The sequence below is a fragment of the Sminthopsis crassicaudata genome, chromosome 6 (assembly GCF_048593235.1).
Source record: "Sminthopsis crassicaudata isolate SCR6 chromosome 6, ASM4859323v1, whole genome shotgun sequence".
NCBI lineage: Eukaryota > Metazoa > Chordata > Mammalia > Dasyuromorphia > Dasyuridae > Sminthopsis > Sminthopsis crassicaudata.
The window spans coordinates 186,691,638-186,711,876 of NC_133622.1; the positions used below are offsets into that span (position 1 = coordinate 186,691,638).

At 36.2% G+C, this 20,239-nt stretch overlaps 1 protein-coding gene across 1 annotated transcript in view; it reads right to left on the reverse strand.

The window, feature by feature from the left end:
- Positions 1 to 20,239, reverse strand: part of RGS12 (regulator of G protein signaling 12) — a 208,328-nt gene that overhangs the window by 175,180 nt on the left and 12,909 nt on the right. The window contains 1 exon segment of the mRNA XM_074274976.1: positions 7,005 to 8,978. Within this exon segment, the coding sequence (XP_074131077.1) occupies positions 7,005 to 8,879 (1,875 nt within the window). The 5' untranslated portion in view covers positions 8,880 to 8,978.

The following is a 20,239-nucleotide window of genomic DNA, read 5'->3' on the forward strand; positions in this document are numbered from 1 at the left end:
CTTTAATTCTTTTCTCTTGTTTTATTGCCATTGCTAGTATTTTCAGAATTATACCAAACATTAGTGGAGATAGATATTAGTGACAACATGAGCTCCCTACATTTCTCCAATTTCAAACATGTGAAGGGATAGGACAAATCTTTTGCCACTCTCCTGTTCCTCTTCCACCTAACAAGAATAAACATCACTTTAATAAGCCATCTTAAATTTCTAAAAACTAGGAATTGATCACTGAATATAGAATGGGCAGAGAATCAATCTAGCCCAATATTTTCTTTTTAAAAGATAAAGACTTTGCAGTTTAGAGAAGTTAAAGGACTCCGCAAGTAAGAAAAATTATAAAAAGTAAAGTCAAGATTCAATCTCAGGTCCTCTGACTCCAAACCCAACATTCTTTTTATTCTCTATTCACCATTCACTACCTGTGTGATTTTGTTCTGTTACTCTTGACTTCCTTCCTCTACATTCAAATCCAAAAGTTGGTGCAATCTGACATTCCCTCTCACATCTTAATTCAACTATCTTGGAATTAAATACAACTACAAAGAATAATTCAGTGCCACAAACATATCATGAGTTACAGGGGACACTAAATCTTCAACACATGTTTTACTATACTCCTGCTTCTTATAGAAACCTATCAGGCACAAATTCTGAGGATATTTTTTTTCCTTTTAAATAGATCTGTTTGACTTTCTAACTAAATCTAGTTTGCCATAACCCTTTTATGACTTAACCAATTGCCCTATTTTCTGATTAGTTTTCCCTCAGATCAGAAAAGTTCAAAAGAATCCTTAGGAAGAAGTGAATTCCCCATTCCTGGAGGTCTCAGAGTAAAGGCCAGATGACCACCTATCAGAAAAATAATGGAGGTTTCAACTCAAACAGGGATTAGAATCTCAGACGTAGTTTCCAATTTCTACCGTAAAACTCTATTAATAATTTCTTACTCTTTGAAGCTCATTGTTTCCATTCACTAATATTTCTTACTTCCCTTTCAGAGAAATTACAATCTGTTCTGCCTTAAACATGGTCTTTTAGAATTCTCTAGACCTTTCCCACAATCTATTATAACACTTCCTCTCATTGTGCTGGACTGATCATAGAAAACTGCTTCACTGAAATCCAATATTCTCTTGGTGTGGTATTTGATGAACCTGTAATTTGCTATGCCATAAAAAAATGGATTGTGGTCACTAAGGTCTCTCCTCATTATTTTTGTTTTCTTAATCATTTTCTCATCATTAGGAAACTAAAACAAAACAAAATAAGATCTTATAGTCAAAAAAAGACAAGCGCACAGATCCTGTTCATTGTCAGGAAGCTAAGTACATGTTTCCCCCAAATCATCTTCTCTCATATGTACAAAAACAAACAAGATCTTCTGGGAGCCTCTCATTTAAACCTTGGTAAGAAGTCACTCCCTAGTGACTGCCATGGTTTCTGGCTCATGAAACCATTCTTTGTCTAATTTATGAATCCATTAAATGACATAGGTTTGGCTTGGGCTTATAGTTTACCCAACTGATGAGTAAAGTGGTACATTTTCCCTAAGTGTGACACTCACTGGTTTCAAGAATCACAACATCTAGTTCAGTAATACTCTCCATTTGCTGCAGAAAACTCTAAGGAAGCAGCAGACATCCATTTTAGTTTCAGCTTTCTTTCTAATTTATAGATGCCCCCAAACTATTTACTGCCCTACAAATTGTCATATTTACTGCCAATATCAATTAAGTTTGTCAGTGCATAAATCAAACTTTTGTGGAATTTCTTTTAGTCTTGAACTATAAATGAACTACAAAAAGCACCATGACTAGTTATTCCTATGCCAAGGGTTCATATCATAGACAATTACAATAAAAGTTCAACAACAAGTGGAATTTTGTGTGCATTGGAGGTTCGTTAGTAGCACTAAGGTTTAAAAAGTTTTAACAAGTAACATTTGGATTCAACAAATATTTTTGAGTGACTAAAATCAGTACAAATGTTTGCGGATTCTGAGCCACAACACCTCACACTTCCTAGCTGAGTGAAGCAGTTACTATAAGGAACAGTTGGCAAACCTTAAGAGATGTTGTACCAACATGAGTTACTGTGAATAATCATGATAATGACACTGCACTAAGTAGCTAAAAGATACTTAAATCAGTTTCCCAAGGGTTGCTGGTTCTTTTTCTGGCCCTGAAATTTCAGCCTGGTTACTAGGTAATGAATTTGTCTTGTTGTTTATTGATGAAAACCCATCAAGACATCTCATGGGAGGCTTGGATTTACATGAGGGAAAGGTGTGTTGTCACCAATGGAATAAAAGTGTTTTTCTTAAAAGTTTTCTTGATCGGGAATTGTTTTCCCAGAATTGTTATTTTTCACAATATCATACCCCATTCTGAAGGTCCCTATCATAAGTAATGTCATACAATCAGTTTACTGGATACAAAAAGATCATAAAAAGGGGGAAAGGACTCACATGTGCAAAAATGTTTGTGGCAGCCCTTTTTGTAGTGTAAAGAAACTGAAAACTGAATAAATTGTGGTATATGAATATTATGGAATATTATTGTTCTGTAAGAAATGACCAACAGGAGGATTTCAGAGAGGCCTGGAGAGACTTACATGAACTGATGCTAAGTGAAATGAGCAGAACCAGGAGATCATTGTATATGGCAACAACAAGACTATATGATGATCAATTCTGATGGACGTGGCTCTTCTCAACAATGAGATGATTCAAACCAGTTCCACTTGTTCAGTGATGAAGAGAGCCATCTCAGAGAGATTGTGGGAACAGAGTGTGAAAAGACACAACATAGTATTCTCATTCTTTGTTATTTGCATTTTGTTTTCTTCCTTAGTTTTTCTTTTTCTTCCTTCTTGATCTGATTTTTCTTATGCAGCAAGATAACTGTATAAATATGTATACATATATTGGATCTAACATGTATTTCAACATATTTAACTTTATTGGACTACCTGACAGCTAGGGGAGGGGGTGGGGAGAAGAAGAAGATAATTTGGAACAAAGGGTTTTGCAAGGGTCAATGTTGGAAACTTACCCATGCATATGCTTTAATTAAAAAAAGAGAGAGAGAGATGACACTAAATTAATTTAATATAGTTTATATGCTCTTTTGGGACAAGGACTATTAACTTAAAAAAAAAAGAAGACAACAAAAAGTCCTTGTATCCCAAGAGCCCTAAGAGAGTGTTTAGCATATAACATGTTCTTAATATAGGCTTATCCAATTAAATAATTGAATCTCTTTTAGAAAACTCAGAAAACAAAATGAGATCTTTCAAGGCCATAAGACCAATACTATGAATACCCATCCACATATCAAGAGACAACAAGAAAGAGGAAGAGTTGATTAAGAAGAGCAATAGGAACATTCCAGATTTTAACATAAAATTTTAATGTGAAAATAAATATACAATATTTGAACAAATGGTCTCTTATTTTTATCATTATTATTATTATAATACTTACATATGCATAATGAACTTTACTTACAAAACATATGCATTGGTAATTTTTCAACACTGACCTTTGCAAAACCTTCTGTTCCAAATTTCCTCCTCCTTCCCCCTCACCCTTTCCCCTAGATGGCAGGGAGTCCAATACATGTTAAATATATTAAAGTATATGTTAAATACAATATATGTATACATATTTATAGTTATCTTGCTGCACAAGAGAAATCGGATCTAGAAAGAAGGTAAAAAAAATCTGAGAAGGAAAACAAAAATGCAAGCAAACAATAACAGAGGGAGTGGAAATGCTATGTGGTGGTCCATACTCATTTCCCATAGTTCTCTCTCTGGGTGTAGCTGGTTCTCTTCATTACTGAACAATTGGAACTGATTTGGATCCTCTCATTGTTGAAGAGTGCCATGTCCATCAGAATACATCCTCATACAGTATTGTTGTTGAAGTATACAATGATTTCCTGGTTCTGCTCATTTCACTCAGCATCAGTTCATGTAAGTCTCTCTATCCTACTGGTCATTTTTTTACAGAACAATAATATTCCATAACATTCATATACCATAATTTATTCAGCCATTCTCCAATTGATGGGCATCCATTCAGTTTCCAGTTTCTGGCCACTACAAAGAGGGCTGCCACAAACATTTTTACACATGTGGTTCCTTTTCCCTTCTTTAAGATCTCTTTGGGATATAAGCTAAGCAGTAACACTGCTGGATCAAAGGGTATGCACAGTTTGATAACTTTTTGAGCATAATTCTAAATTGCTTTCCAAAATGGCTGGATTCATTCACAACTCCACCAACAATGCATCAGTGTCCCAGTTTTCCCACATTCCCTCCAACATTCATCATTATCTTTTCCTGTCATCTTAGCCAATCTGACAGGTTTGTAGTGGAATCTCAGAGTTGTCTTTAATTTGCATTTTTCTGATCAATTGTTTGGAGCACCTTTTCATGTGACTATAAATAGTTTCAATTTATTTATCTGAAAATTGTCTGTTCATCTCCTTTGAATGGTCTCTTATTCTTAAAATTGCCTCAAATTATGTCATAACTCATTTGAACAAAATAATCCTGGGATTTTATTTGTATAGTCTTGTGGTACCCACTATTCTGGCCATAACTCTTATCTGATTCAAAGGATGATATAGAGATGATAATCAGTTCATTTTGCGCACACTTTCCTTTTCCTGTCACAAAACTCAAGGACTTTTTGCAAGTCATTAAATCTTTCTGTGTCTAGGTTTCTTCAGGTACCAAATGAGAATAGTAATGGTACTACCTATCCACACAAGATTGTTGTAAGTAAATTACTTCATAAAACATTAAGTACCACAGAAATGCGACCTATTTTACCTACAGAGAAACAAAAGAACAGAATAAAAGTTCTCCTATTTCTGTAGCACTTACAGGTTTATAAAACATGATCTTCACAATATGACTATGACATAGGTAGTCCAAGAATTCCTATTTTATAGATAAGGATACTGAGGATCAGAGAGATTAACTAATTACTGATTTGCACAGCAAGTGAATCTCAAAGCCACAAAGTTTAACTACAATAGATCTCCTAAACTTCATTAACTGAACATCATAATCCTTGATAACTAGCTCAAATCTTATAAGTATATAACATTTCTAGCTCCTGCTTGAGCATTTAATCTCACCCATTTTCCTCAAATAAAAGATTCATTCAGAAACAAATATGTTGATCTTTATTTAATGCAATACAATAATAAGCACTTTCTTTAAATGAGAAATAAAGAGGTTAAAACATTTCTTTAGAGTTCATAGTATAATTTTAAACAATAATTTTGGCCCTGATGCTTACTATCTGAATTACCTGAAGCAATTTTTTTTCCTCATCTGAAAATGAGTTTGCTCATTTTTGGGTGAGTTCCTCACCTATCAAACAAGGAAACTGGATTATATGCTTTCTAATGATGGAATTTTAAGAGTTAGGATTCAGTAAGTCATCCAGTCCAGCTGAAAATAAAATTCTCTCTATATTTCAAAAAAAGTGCTCCTTGCTTGAAGACCTTAATGAGAGAGAATCTATACCAATTCCATTTTTGTATATTTCTAATAGTATTTACTTATATCAAATCAATATTCTCTTTTAAATTTTTAGCCATGTCTCTGAATTCTATAGCTAGAAACCAAGAATAGCAAGTTTAATCCATTTTTCAATAAGACAGTCTTTTAAATACTTGGAAGACAATTATCATATCCTACTCTCCTATCTAAGTTCTTCCTTAATTCCTTCAGGCAATTCTCATATGGCAAGAATTCAAGATCCCTCACCATTTTATTATCCTTCCAGATACTCTCCCAACTTATCAAAGTCCTTCCAAAAATAAAGTTCCCAGAAATGAATGCAAAATTATTTGGCTTGACTAAGAGAAAGTACAATAGGATTGGGTCATTATTGTTCTTGGAAACTATGTTTTTCTTAATGTAGGGTGAAGAAAGACTTCATTGAGTTTCTTGGCTATCCTTGACTTACATTGACCTTACTTTCCATTAACTCTCAGTTCATTTTCAGACAAACCATTACTTATCTATATTTCCCATTATACTTATGAAGTTGATTTTTTAACCCAAAGTATATGCATCCCTGTTAAAAGCTATTTCTGATTCAGCCCAGTATTCCAGCCTATCAAGACTTTTTAAAATACTTCTTTGAATACACTTTTATGATCCTTCCCAGTTATGACATCTGAAAGAATTGATAAAAATGCCACTTATGTGTTTTAGTCAATTCACTGATAAAAATGTTAAACAGCATAAGGTAAAGCACTAATTCCTAAGGTATTCTACTGGAAACCACCTTCCCAGGTAACATGAGACTATTAATGAATGTTCTTTGTGACCAACCATCCAATCTATTCTCCATCTGCTTAAAACAACACTGTTTAGCTCATATTTCCCTATATTTTCAACCAAAATGCCATGAAAAGGTTTACCAAATGCTTTGCTAACATCCGGGTAAACTATATCTATATCATTTCCTTGATCCACAGTTTAATAAACCGTTTTTTTTTTAAATGACATTAGTTTGGTATAATCCATTCTAATGAGGACATGCTGGCTCTTTATGATCACTGCTTCATTTTCTAAATATTCCCTGCTAAAACTAGGATCCCGTGATTCAATTTGTACTTCATTTTTCAACAGTCATGTTCCTAAAGGGGCTGTGTAAATATAATTTTGAACATATTTATATAACAAGTAATTAATAGAAATCTGAACCCTGAATGAATCTTGTCAAATCAAGTAAAGAATAAGGGCTCTTAGTTTTTTGTGTTTTGCAAAAGAAACATGCTTTATCAATTAACATTTTTATCTTGTCAATTTTCTTAACATGACACTCTACTGAATTTGGAAAAGTACTGTGCGTTTGATAGTTAGACATGAAAAGCAAACTTATATGACATCTTAAATAATTGACCAAAAGTACTCATCCAAGCTGTTGTGGTTAAGACTATTCTAAGACTATTCATAACAATGCTTACCTTTTTGTCTTCTTTCATCTTTCTAACATTTCGATGAGGGCCAAAAAAGTTCTGCATTCCAAAAGCTTTTTTAGACCATTCACTCTTGTGAGCACTTAGCTGAGGCTGAACAAAGCTGCCCTCAACCCTGTAGCGGTCGGCTGGAATCTTATTCATTGGAGGAGGAAGTGTGCCACAGTTCACACTCGACCATCCATCTGTAGAGTCCGTGTATGACTCCTGATCACTGGCATGGCCATGTTGCCACTCCTGGAGTACATGGACAGGCAGCCACCTTTGGTTGGCACCCCCACCCATAGCCGTGGCACTTCTTTTGGAAGGAGGGACTGAACTCCGTGAAGAAACTAGAGGAATCTCCATTCGGGAAGAAGGTCCTAAATGTTTATTTAAGTCACAGAATTTATCATTCTGAGTTGGTTCTAAAGAACTTCCTTCTGAATCATGACAGAAACCATTCCAGTGAGCAGCAGGTGGGTTTGGGGCTCTTCCTCCTGGATTTTCCCACATGTTAGTAGGAATGTGCTTGCTTGAACTGCCCCCCAAATCTACCACCAGAACTCTGTTGCTTTTTTCTTCCTGGTTGAAATTACCAATGCCACTGTCACTATTGCTACTTGTGCTGTTATTCTGATGGGCATCAGCATCACCATCCAGGAAGGCCCGTGCTCTCATTCCTTCAATCAATTCTCCCATGTCTCTATATAGGACTGAAATAAATTGCAAAACAGGTAAAGATGATGTTGGGAACTCTAAACAACCATTAGTGTCTGGATCAGCTGTACAGTCAAACCCAAATCGTCTTGCAATGCCTTGATGAATTTTATGGCTAAATAGCTCTGGATCTACCATAAAAACATGACAAGAAGTTCTCAAAACTCCTTCATCTTCCTGAGCTAAACTGCCATCATCATTACTCTGCATGGTGACCAGTCCAAAGAACCTTCTGTCATCTGGGCACACTGCACTAAATGCCAGTTTCTCTGCAGGATATTCAGCCACTACTCCAGCTTTGTCGGTGCAGAGTTGAATGCAGTCATGCATAATCTTCATCATCACCAATGAATGTATTTTCTGTTCAGCCCGCAAGCGTCTCATACATCCACGAATAGCCTGCAGACTATCATATTCAAGGTTGGAGCAAGTTGAAGGAAGTTCTATTGAACCTAGATAACCTACTACCATGGCAACATTCAAAATACTCGCATCTAATCCAAAGTCATCATGATTTTCTAATCCAATACTGAAAACTGAATCATCATGTATGACTTTAGACATTTCATCCTTAGAATGGAGATTATAATTTGGGCTATTTAGACTTTCCTGTGCAATGTCAAACCGAGAGGCGGCAGCAGCCGACTCTGAAAGAGATCTTTGTTTTGGTTTTGAGTGATCTGAACCGGCAGCACAAAGAGTAGGATTTTCAAAGATCATGCTAAAAATTCCACCAGACTGCATTTCTTCAACAACTCTCTCTGCTCTGTTGATACCTAATGCCTTGGAATCAAGTTTGGGCTTTAGCCAGCCTTTTCCTTCATAAAATCCAACTTCTTCATCACTAGAACAAGAGTCCATATGACTGATGCCTTCACAGATTACCATATGTAGCACCCCAGAACATTTCCCTATGAGCTTCACTACATCTTCGTGAGAAGCCTTTTTTACATTGATGTCATTGACAGCAAATATCTGGTCTCCAGCTTTTAGTCCAACATAGTCTGCAGGACTCCCTTTCATAACACAACTAAGAACACAAGGCGCTTGTCCAGAAAGAGTAAATCCATATCCTGCTCGTCCTCTGGCAACATCCACACTTCTTATCCTTGGTGGTGCATGCACATTGAGTCGACGTTTCACTGTCTCCGCTGGTTTATACATTTTGTTGTGTTTCTGAGAATGAGAATCCTTTAATTATTTTAATTTGTATCCATATTTCATAGAATGCTTGATGCAATCATTCTTTCCCACGATTATGCTCTGTGGAATAAAATAAATACATCATAACTTAAGTTTTTCTTTTCCGACAATTTCAATAATTCAGTTATTCAAAAGATAAACAATTTAATACATATGATACCCTACTAGTGCAAATTATAATCCCTGAACATCTTAGTAGACATTTTTAGTAAATAGCCCAAGCCAAAACAAACAAAAAAACCTAAATATTCCTTAGTATCAACCTGCTGATGACCAAGTAGGATGATTTTCATATATATATATATATATATATATATATATATATATATATATATATATATATATATATATATATATATATATATATATATATATATATATATATATATATATATATGAGGGACAATTGGCCCTCATTTGATTTGACACTTGATTTGACACTTCTCCAACTCTGTAATACCTGCTAAAGCTAGGGGTCCACTGACATGAATTCCTTATATCATCTCCATCTCCCAATAAAGCACCAGAGTACAACTTAAATAAAAGCCTCATTGTTTAATTATCTTAAATTTAAGGAATATATTAATCAAATTTGATTACAAATAATAGGAACCTTCACAGAATATTTAGGCAAAACAAAACAATATACAAGTAAACCTCAAAATAAAGCTAAGAGTTTTCCTTTAACAATATCATTTGACGTGACTACATTCTTTCACAATTTCTTTCTCTCTTATGCTTAATGATGAGCATTGGCTACATCACTCTGTCTTTTAAGGCAGTTGGAATTTTGGGGAATCCTGATTTTGATAAAAGACATAACAAAAATTCCCAAATCTCTCAACAGGCTATAACAACGAGCCAAAATTAATAAAATGAACTTTAGCTTTCCCATCTTTATATTAGTTTTATGGCATTAATCTATACATATATTAGTCATTCTAACTAAAGATGTGAAAAGGGTAGGCTTTTATAAACAATATTTTATAATATAACACAATTTACCAGTCACACAGGTGACTAGAAAATAAAAAGAACACAAGACCCCACTGTGCTTATTTGTTGATTATTTGTTTGGCTTAATAGTTGAGAAAAATAAAAAAAATTTGAGCAGGTAAAACTAAATGCCACTTTAAGAATGCTACCCTAATAAAGTACCTCCCATGCAAATGCCAAAATCATACAAGATTCCTTGAAAGATATTTCAATAGGCATAATTTTGTTTGACAATCTTCTGGCAATTATCATGCCTAACATATAGGAAGAAATGAATGAGCCAAGTGTATTTGTTCTTATCTTAGAGAATATCCAACACAGAGCCCAAACAAAAGAGGGCTTCTCTATAGCTGGTAAAGATCTCCACATGCTCATATTTTTGTTAAGACCCAAAACATTGCTGTCTCATAATGAGATTAGAAAGCACTCCAAAGTGTTCAGACTAACTATTCAGGAAAAACCAAGTGGATGAAGAATAGGTGCTGTCTAGACTATACTGTTCAGTTAGAGGAGCAGCACAAAGAGCACATGATCACAGTCACTTTTTTCCTTAAAAAAAAAAAAAAGTATTTTTCCAATGATGCTATGTGGATATAAAACACATAATACATCACAAATCTCAAAGAAGATGGAAGGAAGAGTGAAAATGACAGGGAAAAGGCAGGGCCTCACCTGAGCTCTCCCAAATTCCCCTCAAAAATTAAATACTACCTTAAAATTAATTCTGAAGCATCAGAAACTACAAAAGCATGGGGTGAAACAATGTTCCAGCTCAAGATAACTTAGAAGGTCAATAAGAAAGGTCTGTTGTATTTGGGTGACAGTGGAGCACAGTCCAGCATAGATAATCCCCTGGAAAGCCAGCTGAATCACACTAGCAGCAGCTTCCAGAGTTCTCATCCCACAGATAGTAAATGGGTCACACAGCTGGTAAGAAAGATTAAAGAGGTCCCTTTATTGGCATAGGTTACATTGCCCATACACATATTGGGTTGAAATCCTGGGTTGCAGTCACAGGGCAAGGAGGAGCACTAATACACCAGAGCTTAAACCTACAGGAGAGCAGAGTTTCTGGTCATAGTTTCAGGGCAGAAAGGAGTACTTATGATCGGTCACTCACCAGAAGAGCAGTAAACACACAACTTTGGAAGGACTAAAAACTTACGGACTCTCAAAAGTAACTCTGAAAATAGCTGTACAGAAAACTTCAACCTTGGGACAATACAGCTTCCAAGCTTGGAGCAGACTCAAGTTTAACATAAAGTTAAAAATCAATGAATAGGCATAGAAATGAGCAAACAACTACATAATGATAATAATAATGACCATAGAAAGTTACTACAGTGACAGGAAAGATCAAAAAATAAAAAATAAGAAGACCACAGAATCAAAACTGCTACATCCAAAGTCTCAAAGAGTGAATTGGTCTCTAACCCAAAAAGAATTCCCAGAAGAGCGCAAAATAGATTTTAAAAATCAAATAAGAGAGGTAGAAGAAAAATTGAGAAAAGAAATAACAATGATGTAAGAAAATCATGAAAAACAAAAGTCAACAGATTAGTAAAGAAGGCACAAAAAATAACACTTTAAAAAACAGAATAGCTCAAATTGTAAAAGAGATACAAATATCTACTAAAAATGGGAAAAGATGTACAAAAATTCACTGAAGAAAAGAACTCCTTAAAAAGTAGAACTGAGCAGGTAGAATCTAATGACTCCATGAGACATCAAGAAAAAGGAACACAAAATCAAAAAGAAAAAATGGGAAAATGTGAGGTATCTAATTGGAAAAACAAGTGTCCTGGAAAATAGATAAAGAGATCATTTAAGAATTATTGGAGTGAGCACAAGCCCTGAAGTCAGGAGGACCTGAGTTCACATATGGTCTCAGACACTTAACACTTCCTAGACGTGTAACCCTGAGCAAGTCACTTAACCCCAATTACCTCAAGGAAAAAAATTATTGGACTACTTCAAAGCCATAATTTTAAAAAGGGGGAGGGGAGCTTACACAGAATCTTTCAAGAAATGATTGATGAAAACCGTCTTGATATTCTAGAATCAGATTAGAATAACATAGGATGATGAGAGTATAGAGAGGTTGGTAATCTGCATCACTGAAGGAATTGCACACATTTATGAAATCACATTTATCTTAAGTATAAAAGCATAAGAGCTCAAGCAATTCATTTAATTCTTCCATACTTTTCAATTTCTCTTCTGTAAGATAGTAACAAAAATAACCACACTTACCTTGTTGGGATGTGAAAAGCACTGCAGATTCATAAGCAATTAGAAGACTAAGAAGACCTCTAAGAATATAATGTCCAAAATGCTAAAATAAAACACCATGAAATGTTTGGCATATAACATCTAATAACACACTCCATTAACTTAAAGGGTTTTAGACAGCCATCCATTTAGCCAACATCACGCTCTTTTCATTATGAGGTCACAGCCTTTTAAAGCTTTGGCTAAGGAAAAAAAAATCAATATATGTAATGAACTTTGAGCCTCGGTGGTTTCATATTTACTTGCTTAAGGAAAGAAGGAAGAAGCAAAGGACAAACAACTTTATTATATTAGCTCAACAACAATTTAGTTATTTCAATAATTAGGTTGCTAATGTTCCTGAACAAACTGAATGAGCTAATTTAAAAAAACAACAATTTACTCATCACTAGCTAGAAGTCATATAACACCTGGCTATACTATGGGATAAAAAAATTTGAGTGAAGCAAACAGCCTTCCTCCCCTTGAGTTTGAATAAATATTTGAAATACAAGGATACTACAATTCACAGAAGCCCTAAAGAAAAAGTACAAAATATATGTATTACACACACATACACACACATTCTTCTAGGTTACCTTCTAGGTAGGAAAGTAGTAACATTATACCATCCTACCATCCTGACCAGTAAGTGGCAGAGATGGGACTCAGACACAATCATCAGCTTGCTAACCTTAACCACTATATGGTGCTTCCTTGCATCTAAGAATCCAAATTCACAAGTCAGTTCATGAACTATCTCCCCAGGATCCTTTGGAATCAGGATAATTGTTGATGCCTCTATATTTCTATACAGTAACACTGGTCTCCTTACTGATCTTCAAACAAGATGCTCCATCTCTGAGCTCCCGGCATTGTCAGTATCTACCTAACATGTCTGGAATGCTTTCTCTTCATCTCTACCTCCTGGCTTCCCTGATATCCTTCAAGTCTCAATTAAAATACTACTTCCTATAGAAGTCCTTCCTAATTTCAATTCTAGCAATTCTCTTCTGGTGATTATTTCAATTTACCCTGTACTATAGCTTATCCGTACAGTTGTATGTTGTCTCTCTGTTAGGTTAAGTTTCCCAAGGGAGCTATCTTTTGCCTTTCTTTGTCTTCCCAGGGAGAGTACCTGGAACATATTAAGTGCTTAATAAATGCTATCTGATTGACATTACCTTGGAACCTCTCTTTCTAAACTCTTCTTATATAATGAGAGCCCCAAATCTCTGAAAAGCATGCTAAAAATAACTTAGTGAATCCAAGTGGATTTTGGGGATACAAATAGATGAATCTATAATTATAAATACAGTTCACTCATCTACAGTAATTACCTTGAGGAGAGGGATTGTTTCATCCTTTGTACTTTTAACCCCCAAATTTATATTAGTATCTAGTACCAACAATATAGACATGTTGTTGTCTTCCGTGTTCAAAAAGGACCAATGATATCCCAAAGTAATGTCTTGACTTGTGTGTGAATTGGATTTACAAGAGGCAGAGCTACACAAAGTTATCAGCCTTATCCTCTCTTCCTGGACCACTGAAGTCCAGTGGCAAAACAAAAATCAGGACGATTATTGATGGCCCAGGGAGCTGCGGATGGCCTTGGCATCTTCAATGTCTGACCAAGTCCAAGTGCTACAGAACACTTGTGTCAGCCACCTTCATTGCCATTGGAACAAATGTTCTCATCCGTCCATTCCAACTGGAAAAGTCTTCACCTGTTTGGGATTACTTACAGACAGATTTTTGGCTCACAGGTTACCCTCATGCTGATTTTCCACTCTGTGCTGGGATGATTTATTGGGGTACGGCCACTGTGCTTGCTCCAACTTCTCAGAGCCTCAGGTGAGAGTTGAGTGTGAGGGAGACACCAAAGGCAGACCTGAAAGGGCTCAGCAAGCTCCCACACCAGAGATGCTGGTCCTTCTTGAACACCCCATACACCCCTCCTAGTACATAATAGGTGCATAACAAATGCTTGTTGATTAAGTGAAGGGAGTAATGGTATAATTAAACTGTATTTTGTTCATCTAAACTGACTCATTTCTTAAATGGTAAAGAAATAAATATAGCACACACAGCCTTTCATATAGCATGAAATATGGATGAGGACTGTGTAAGTCACTAAAGGAAATGCTAGCTTCCCTCTTCTGGGTTCTAAATGGGATTGTTCATTATTTTTTTCAATGTAAATATAACCTGATGTATCCCTGAGTCCCACACCCCAAAGATACTAACCTTCAGGTTATCTTTAAGTGCCCATGGTGGAAGCTAGTTAACTGTTTTTTCCATGCTAAGCTTCTAAGTTTCTTCATACATACCACCTATTTAACTGCACTCATGCTGTCTGTCCATCCCTATCCTAGTGTCCTGCTGAAACCTCCAAGTAAATGTGACTAATGAGAAAAGCTTATTATCTAGAACCAGAGAGATTCCAGACCACCATTCTCTCTGCTAGTCAGATGACATCTGGCCTATCTTGCTTAGATACTTTAGGAAGGGTTTTGCTAAGCAAATCAAACATTTACTGATAGATAATAAATCACACTTCTGTGAACCCTCCCTCCCCCCACCACTTTCAGTTATATGACTCCACATGGAGTCACAACCCACAGTTTAAGAAGCTTTGCATAAGGAAACTCTGTCCCTCAAGCAAAAACTGCATTTTTTCATGCCTTTGCACATGCTGTTTCCTATTCAAGGAATGACTTCCCTCCTCTCCACCTACTGAATTTCTACCCATTCTTTAAGTCCCAAATGCCATCTAATCTAGGAAATCTTCCATAATTCCTTCAGTTGACAGGGCTTTCCTCTTGGATCTATCATCTCATTTTGTTTTATGATTCTGTTGTGCACTTATACTGTAATTTTGCATATTAAAGTTATCTATCTCTGCCTTATTAAGTCCTCTAAATCATGAAATAAATGCTTTCCCTTTCTCATTGCCTAACACAGAGCATTGTGTTACCATAAATGCTTGAAACAAGCATACTTGAAAAAAAAAGGTGTTAACTCTGTGGAATTGATGAGACAATGGTTATCTGGTTCACATATATACTTTGTACTTAGCATGGTGATGTAAAGGTTCTCTAGTTCATACATAATCAGTATGTTATAATGATGTAATTACAATAAGGTATATAAGGGCTAACAAGGATTGGAAGATAGAGATTCTATCTTTGACTATCCTCATGGTGGCTCTCCTGCCTCATGCACTATGGAGAAGGCTGGTTCAGACTGGGAGACTGAAGGAGACAATAAAGGCTTTGGACTTTATTCCTGACTATTCTTGTGGTGATTATTCTGCTGAGACCAAGGCTGGTCCCAAGGCTCTCCAAAAAACTAGCCTGGACATTACAAATTTGGGCATTTGGATTCAAATATGGGCTGAACTAGTCAAATTGAGTTCCCTTTCAACTCTGTCTTTGATATGACTCAGATTCCACGTTTGTAAAAGAATAGGTTTATACTAGATGATTTTTAAGATCTTCCGATTCTAACAATCTTATACCTCTACATGAACAAACTTAAAAAAAAAAATGAAGAGGCTGACAAATCACAAGACATCATTAAAAACATTACAATTCTTTATAATGCATCACGTTATTTTGTTGTTCAGTAGTTTTTCGTTGTATACAACTGTGACCCATTTGAGATTTTCTTGGCAAAGATACTAGAGTAGTTTATTATTTCCTTCACCAGCCCATTTTACAGATGAAGAAACTGAGCCAAACAGGATTCAGTAACTTGCCCAGGGTCACACGTTCAAATCTGAGGCCACATTTGAACTCAGGAAGATAAGTCTTCCTAATGGTCATTTTATAAACACATGAGGAGAAGCAGGAAGTCATTGCAACTAACAGTTGAAATCATCCAGCACTAAATTCAAACATTTAAACTTTGGGAAATTAAGTCTACAGGGTTGATACAAGGACACAATTTTACATGTCAATCTTGCATTCCCACAGACATTGTTTCATTATTTGGTAAACAGAATGCATTGTTAGAGATTTCACTTAAAAATAAATTCCAAGCTTGTTACAAATATTTGCTTTTTAAATTAACTACTTTGATTCAGCTCTTAAGGGAAATGTCAAATACAATACAAACATTGTGTGCCAGGGCAAACAGCACAATAGTAACTATTTATTCTGGGATAACATTTAGTTTATAAGTAGCAGACATCTGACTAACCAAGAAAAAAGTTCTCCCATGGATGTCTTACAAATGATCAAGCCAGACTCTCAACACAGTTGTATTTAAAACACACACACACACACACACACACACACACAAAACCACATAGGAAAAAAAAAAACCCTCTACTATGGGCTCAAAGATTGACATTTAATAAAGATGCTTTCTCCCCTTTAGACCTGTCTTTAGAAAGGAGCACCATTAAGCCCTCTGAAGCACCTGGTACTATTTAATGAGTGGACAATTTTCTGAGTCACTGAGGCTCTATCTACTTCATCTGCTATGGTGTAAGGGAGGGCTTTGAAGAAAGAAGTCAGACTCAAATCAAGCCCTTCTGCCTGCTCATCAAAAACAGGACTTTAATTAAAACTCAAAAATATCAAGAGTCAGAAAAAGATGAGTGCTGGGAGTGGCCGCAATGAGCGGCTGACATCACCCAGTGGGAGAGAAGCAGATAACCACCCTCAATGACAGCTCTGAATTACAAAATGCTTTTCCCTATCAGGGCTATGGGAAAATGGGAGGGCAAGTATGATTATTCCTGTTTATAGAAGAGGAAAACTGAGCCTCAGGAAGGTGACCAGACTTCCAGTCCAGTCCTTTTCCTCAGGCACATGAATGCCAGATGGCCCCTGTTTAATAATCCATGCTTCTCCAAAGGAAATTCTAAGCCATGTTTGACCTCAGTCTTTAGGTCTCAGGGATAGTACACAGTTGGCTCATTCATAGTCCTCTGCTCAGTGACCCTCAGGGACTATGGAGGGAGGAAGGTCTTTGCTTCCAGGGAGTTAGAGATCAGGCTCTCGGGGCCTTTGCCACAGAAAGGACATCTCCTGTGGGCACTCCATCCCCCACATCTTGGGCCAAAGCTACTGTGTGGAATGGGTGATCTAATCACCATTTTATTATTCCTTATCAGCCATATAAGACTTAAAAACTTGCCAGCTCCAGCCCTTGGAGAGTCACAGGCAATGACTCCACACTCTTCATCGTCATTCCCTGTTCCTGCTTCCCCTGCTTCAGCACAGTTATATCTGCCAACACCCACCTAGCACTCCCTATCTTCCCATTACTTCCCACTTCAGTTCCCCCACCCCTAGTCCACATTATTTGCTGGCTTTCTAATCCATGAAGGCATCTAGGATCCATGCTCAAATGCTAACAAACCCTTTTTAAAATGTATATGTTTTTATTCCACATTCATTTCACCTTATCTACCCAAAAACCAATGCATCCCCACAACTTTCTCCAATACTGGGTATTCCTTCTTACAAAGCACAGGCTAGGAGGAAGAGGAATACTACCATGATCCTCGCTCCTGCTTGCAGCTTATCCCTTTGCCACTATCACTGACTTACTATTCTCTCTTCCTTTATCACTAGAAAGACCAGAATTTTAAAATACCTCGATGGACCAAGCTCAATCAACTGATACAGTGCATTTGCATACAGGAGAACCATGTGGTTCGTTAATGTTACCTAGCTATGTTACATAGACATCAAACTCAACATATCAGAAACAAGCCCATCCTTCCTCCAAATTTTTTCATTTCTGATAACATCACCACCATCCTTCTAGATAGATAGATAGATAGATAGATAGATAGATAGATAGATAGATAGATATTGCATTTACTTGTGGACATGTTCAAAGAAAAAATACTCAGGATAGCATATCCTAAAATTCTACAAATCAAAAGAACTTAAATTTGGATTTGGATTCTACTTCATCCTAGAATCTACTATGCATGCATTATCTATTTCATTGTGCACATAGAAGAGAAAAAAATTCCAATATCCCTCAATAGATATCAGGAACCTTTTTCCATTAAGAGTCAAATTCCGACACTAGACCCTGTTGGGAGCAAACACATGTTCCACATGTAGGGTGGTTGTGCCTCATCTCCCACTATTTCTGGGACAGGGATAAGAAAATGGGACTTAATACAAGAAGTCATGCTCTTGGGATCTGATCACCAGGCATTTACTGATCAAAGCATAAGACTATGTTTGTCTGTTTTTTGGTACTTGGAGAAAAAAACAGTCTAACATTTCTCTGTCATCACAGGATTCTAAAGAGTAGAGGTCTCACTCACCTAGTATTTCCTCATCCTTTATTTCATTTTTGTCTTTTATCCCCGATAATTTCCCCAGTACCACACAGCAGGCACTTTATAAATATTTATTGATCTGGTCTAAGTCCAAAAGAGTCAGCACAGAAAAATAGGAAACCTCAAAATGTATGAAATTCTTAAGACATAAACAGAAACAATTCAATGAAGAAAAGTAGAAGCCATTTAAAAGGATTCACAGAGATGAGCAAGTTAACTCCATTTAGATTTTTTTAATGCACATAATAAGCTTGAAATTAAGGTCTATTGGCAATAGAGAAAAAATATAAATGTGTGATACAATCTTATAGAATTATGCAAGAAGTTCTAAAGCTCAAAAAGAAATAAGACTAATGATGAATATTAAGGACAAATATAGAAGTCTTTTTTTAAGCCATTTTGTAGAACAAAAGATCAAAGGAGGAACAGGCCCAATACCTGTGTGAACGAAATGATAACAGAGCTCAAAGAGAGTAATAGGAAAGGCCACAACAAAAATTATTAATAGACACTTGAAATCTAGCTGTCCTTGATGGGTTCTAAGAAATACTATTAACCACAGGTTACTAGGAAAGGGAAATGTGACTAACAAGCTCTCATACTATCCTGAAGACAAGATGGAAAAGTGGAGAATAGATAGGAGTACACTTGGGCAGCCTCAGAAACGGCTGGCTGGCACTCAATAATTGTTCTCTAAAGAGGGGTAACAAACTTGATCACATCTCTCCTTCAGTCCTTCTATACTAAGGACATGCAAACATACCTACAGCATATGAACTTATCTGAGGGCTCCTTACAAGAAAGATAAAAACAAATGGAGTCTTTGACTAAGGTTGGGCTAGGAGTCTTGGCGGAATGACCAACCAAAAGAGGCACTGATCCACTCAGACTTTCTACCTTCTCCCCCTTTTCTCTGTTTAGCAGACAGATCAGATCAAGCCTGAGTCCAAGAGTGAAACTATGATATGAAGTCTCCTTTCTACTGAAACATGTACAAATGGCTGTTATGGTTAGTTACATATGCTTGCCCATTGTTAAGCAAAGAACCATGCTAAGAGTTCCTACAATATAGTATATATAGAAGTATATGGTAAAAGTAGGTATGTTCAGTAGGCCTGAGTTAATAGGCCTGTTCCTGAACCCCAATCTTCTGTGTAGAAAACAACAATTTCCTGGGCAGCATGAGCCTAAAACATATCAATCTAGCAAAGAATGGAGATGTGTGGGCAATGCTAGTCTTGAGGGTAATGTCAATCTTGCGTATTTCATCAAGAACAAGCCCAAGTTTCTTTTAATTTTTATTTCATTTTATTTTATATTTTCCCCAGTTACATCCAAAACATTTTTTTACATTTGTTTTTATAATGTTTGAATTCTAGATTCTCTTCTTTATCCCTATCCACAATTAAGAAATCACATATTAAGTCATGCAAAACATAATTTTAAGTTTCAAAGTTTGGGGATTTGGCTTCCAGAGAGAGGAGAGTTCCTGGGCACCTTATCTTTTTAGAGTAAAAAATAATCACCCACACAGTCCCTGACATGAAAGGATCACAAATGTCAAAGACACACCACGGAAGTAGTATTGTGACATTGCCACCCTGTTATTAGTCACTTGGTCATCACACATCTGATGGAAAGCAAGATGTCCATCTAGCAGTTCTGAAGTGTGTTTGCCTCACATAAGGACAGCAATGAATCTTCAAAAGACCTAAAGGATCCTGTGAGAAAGCTG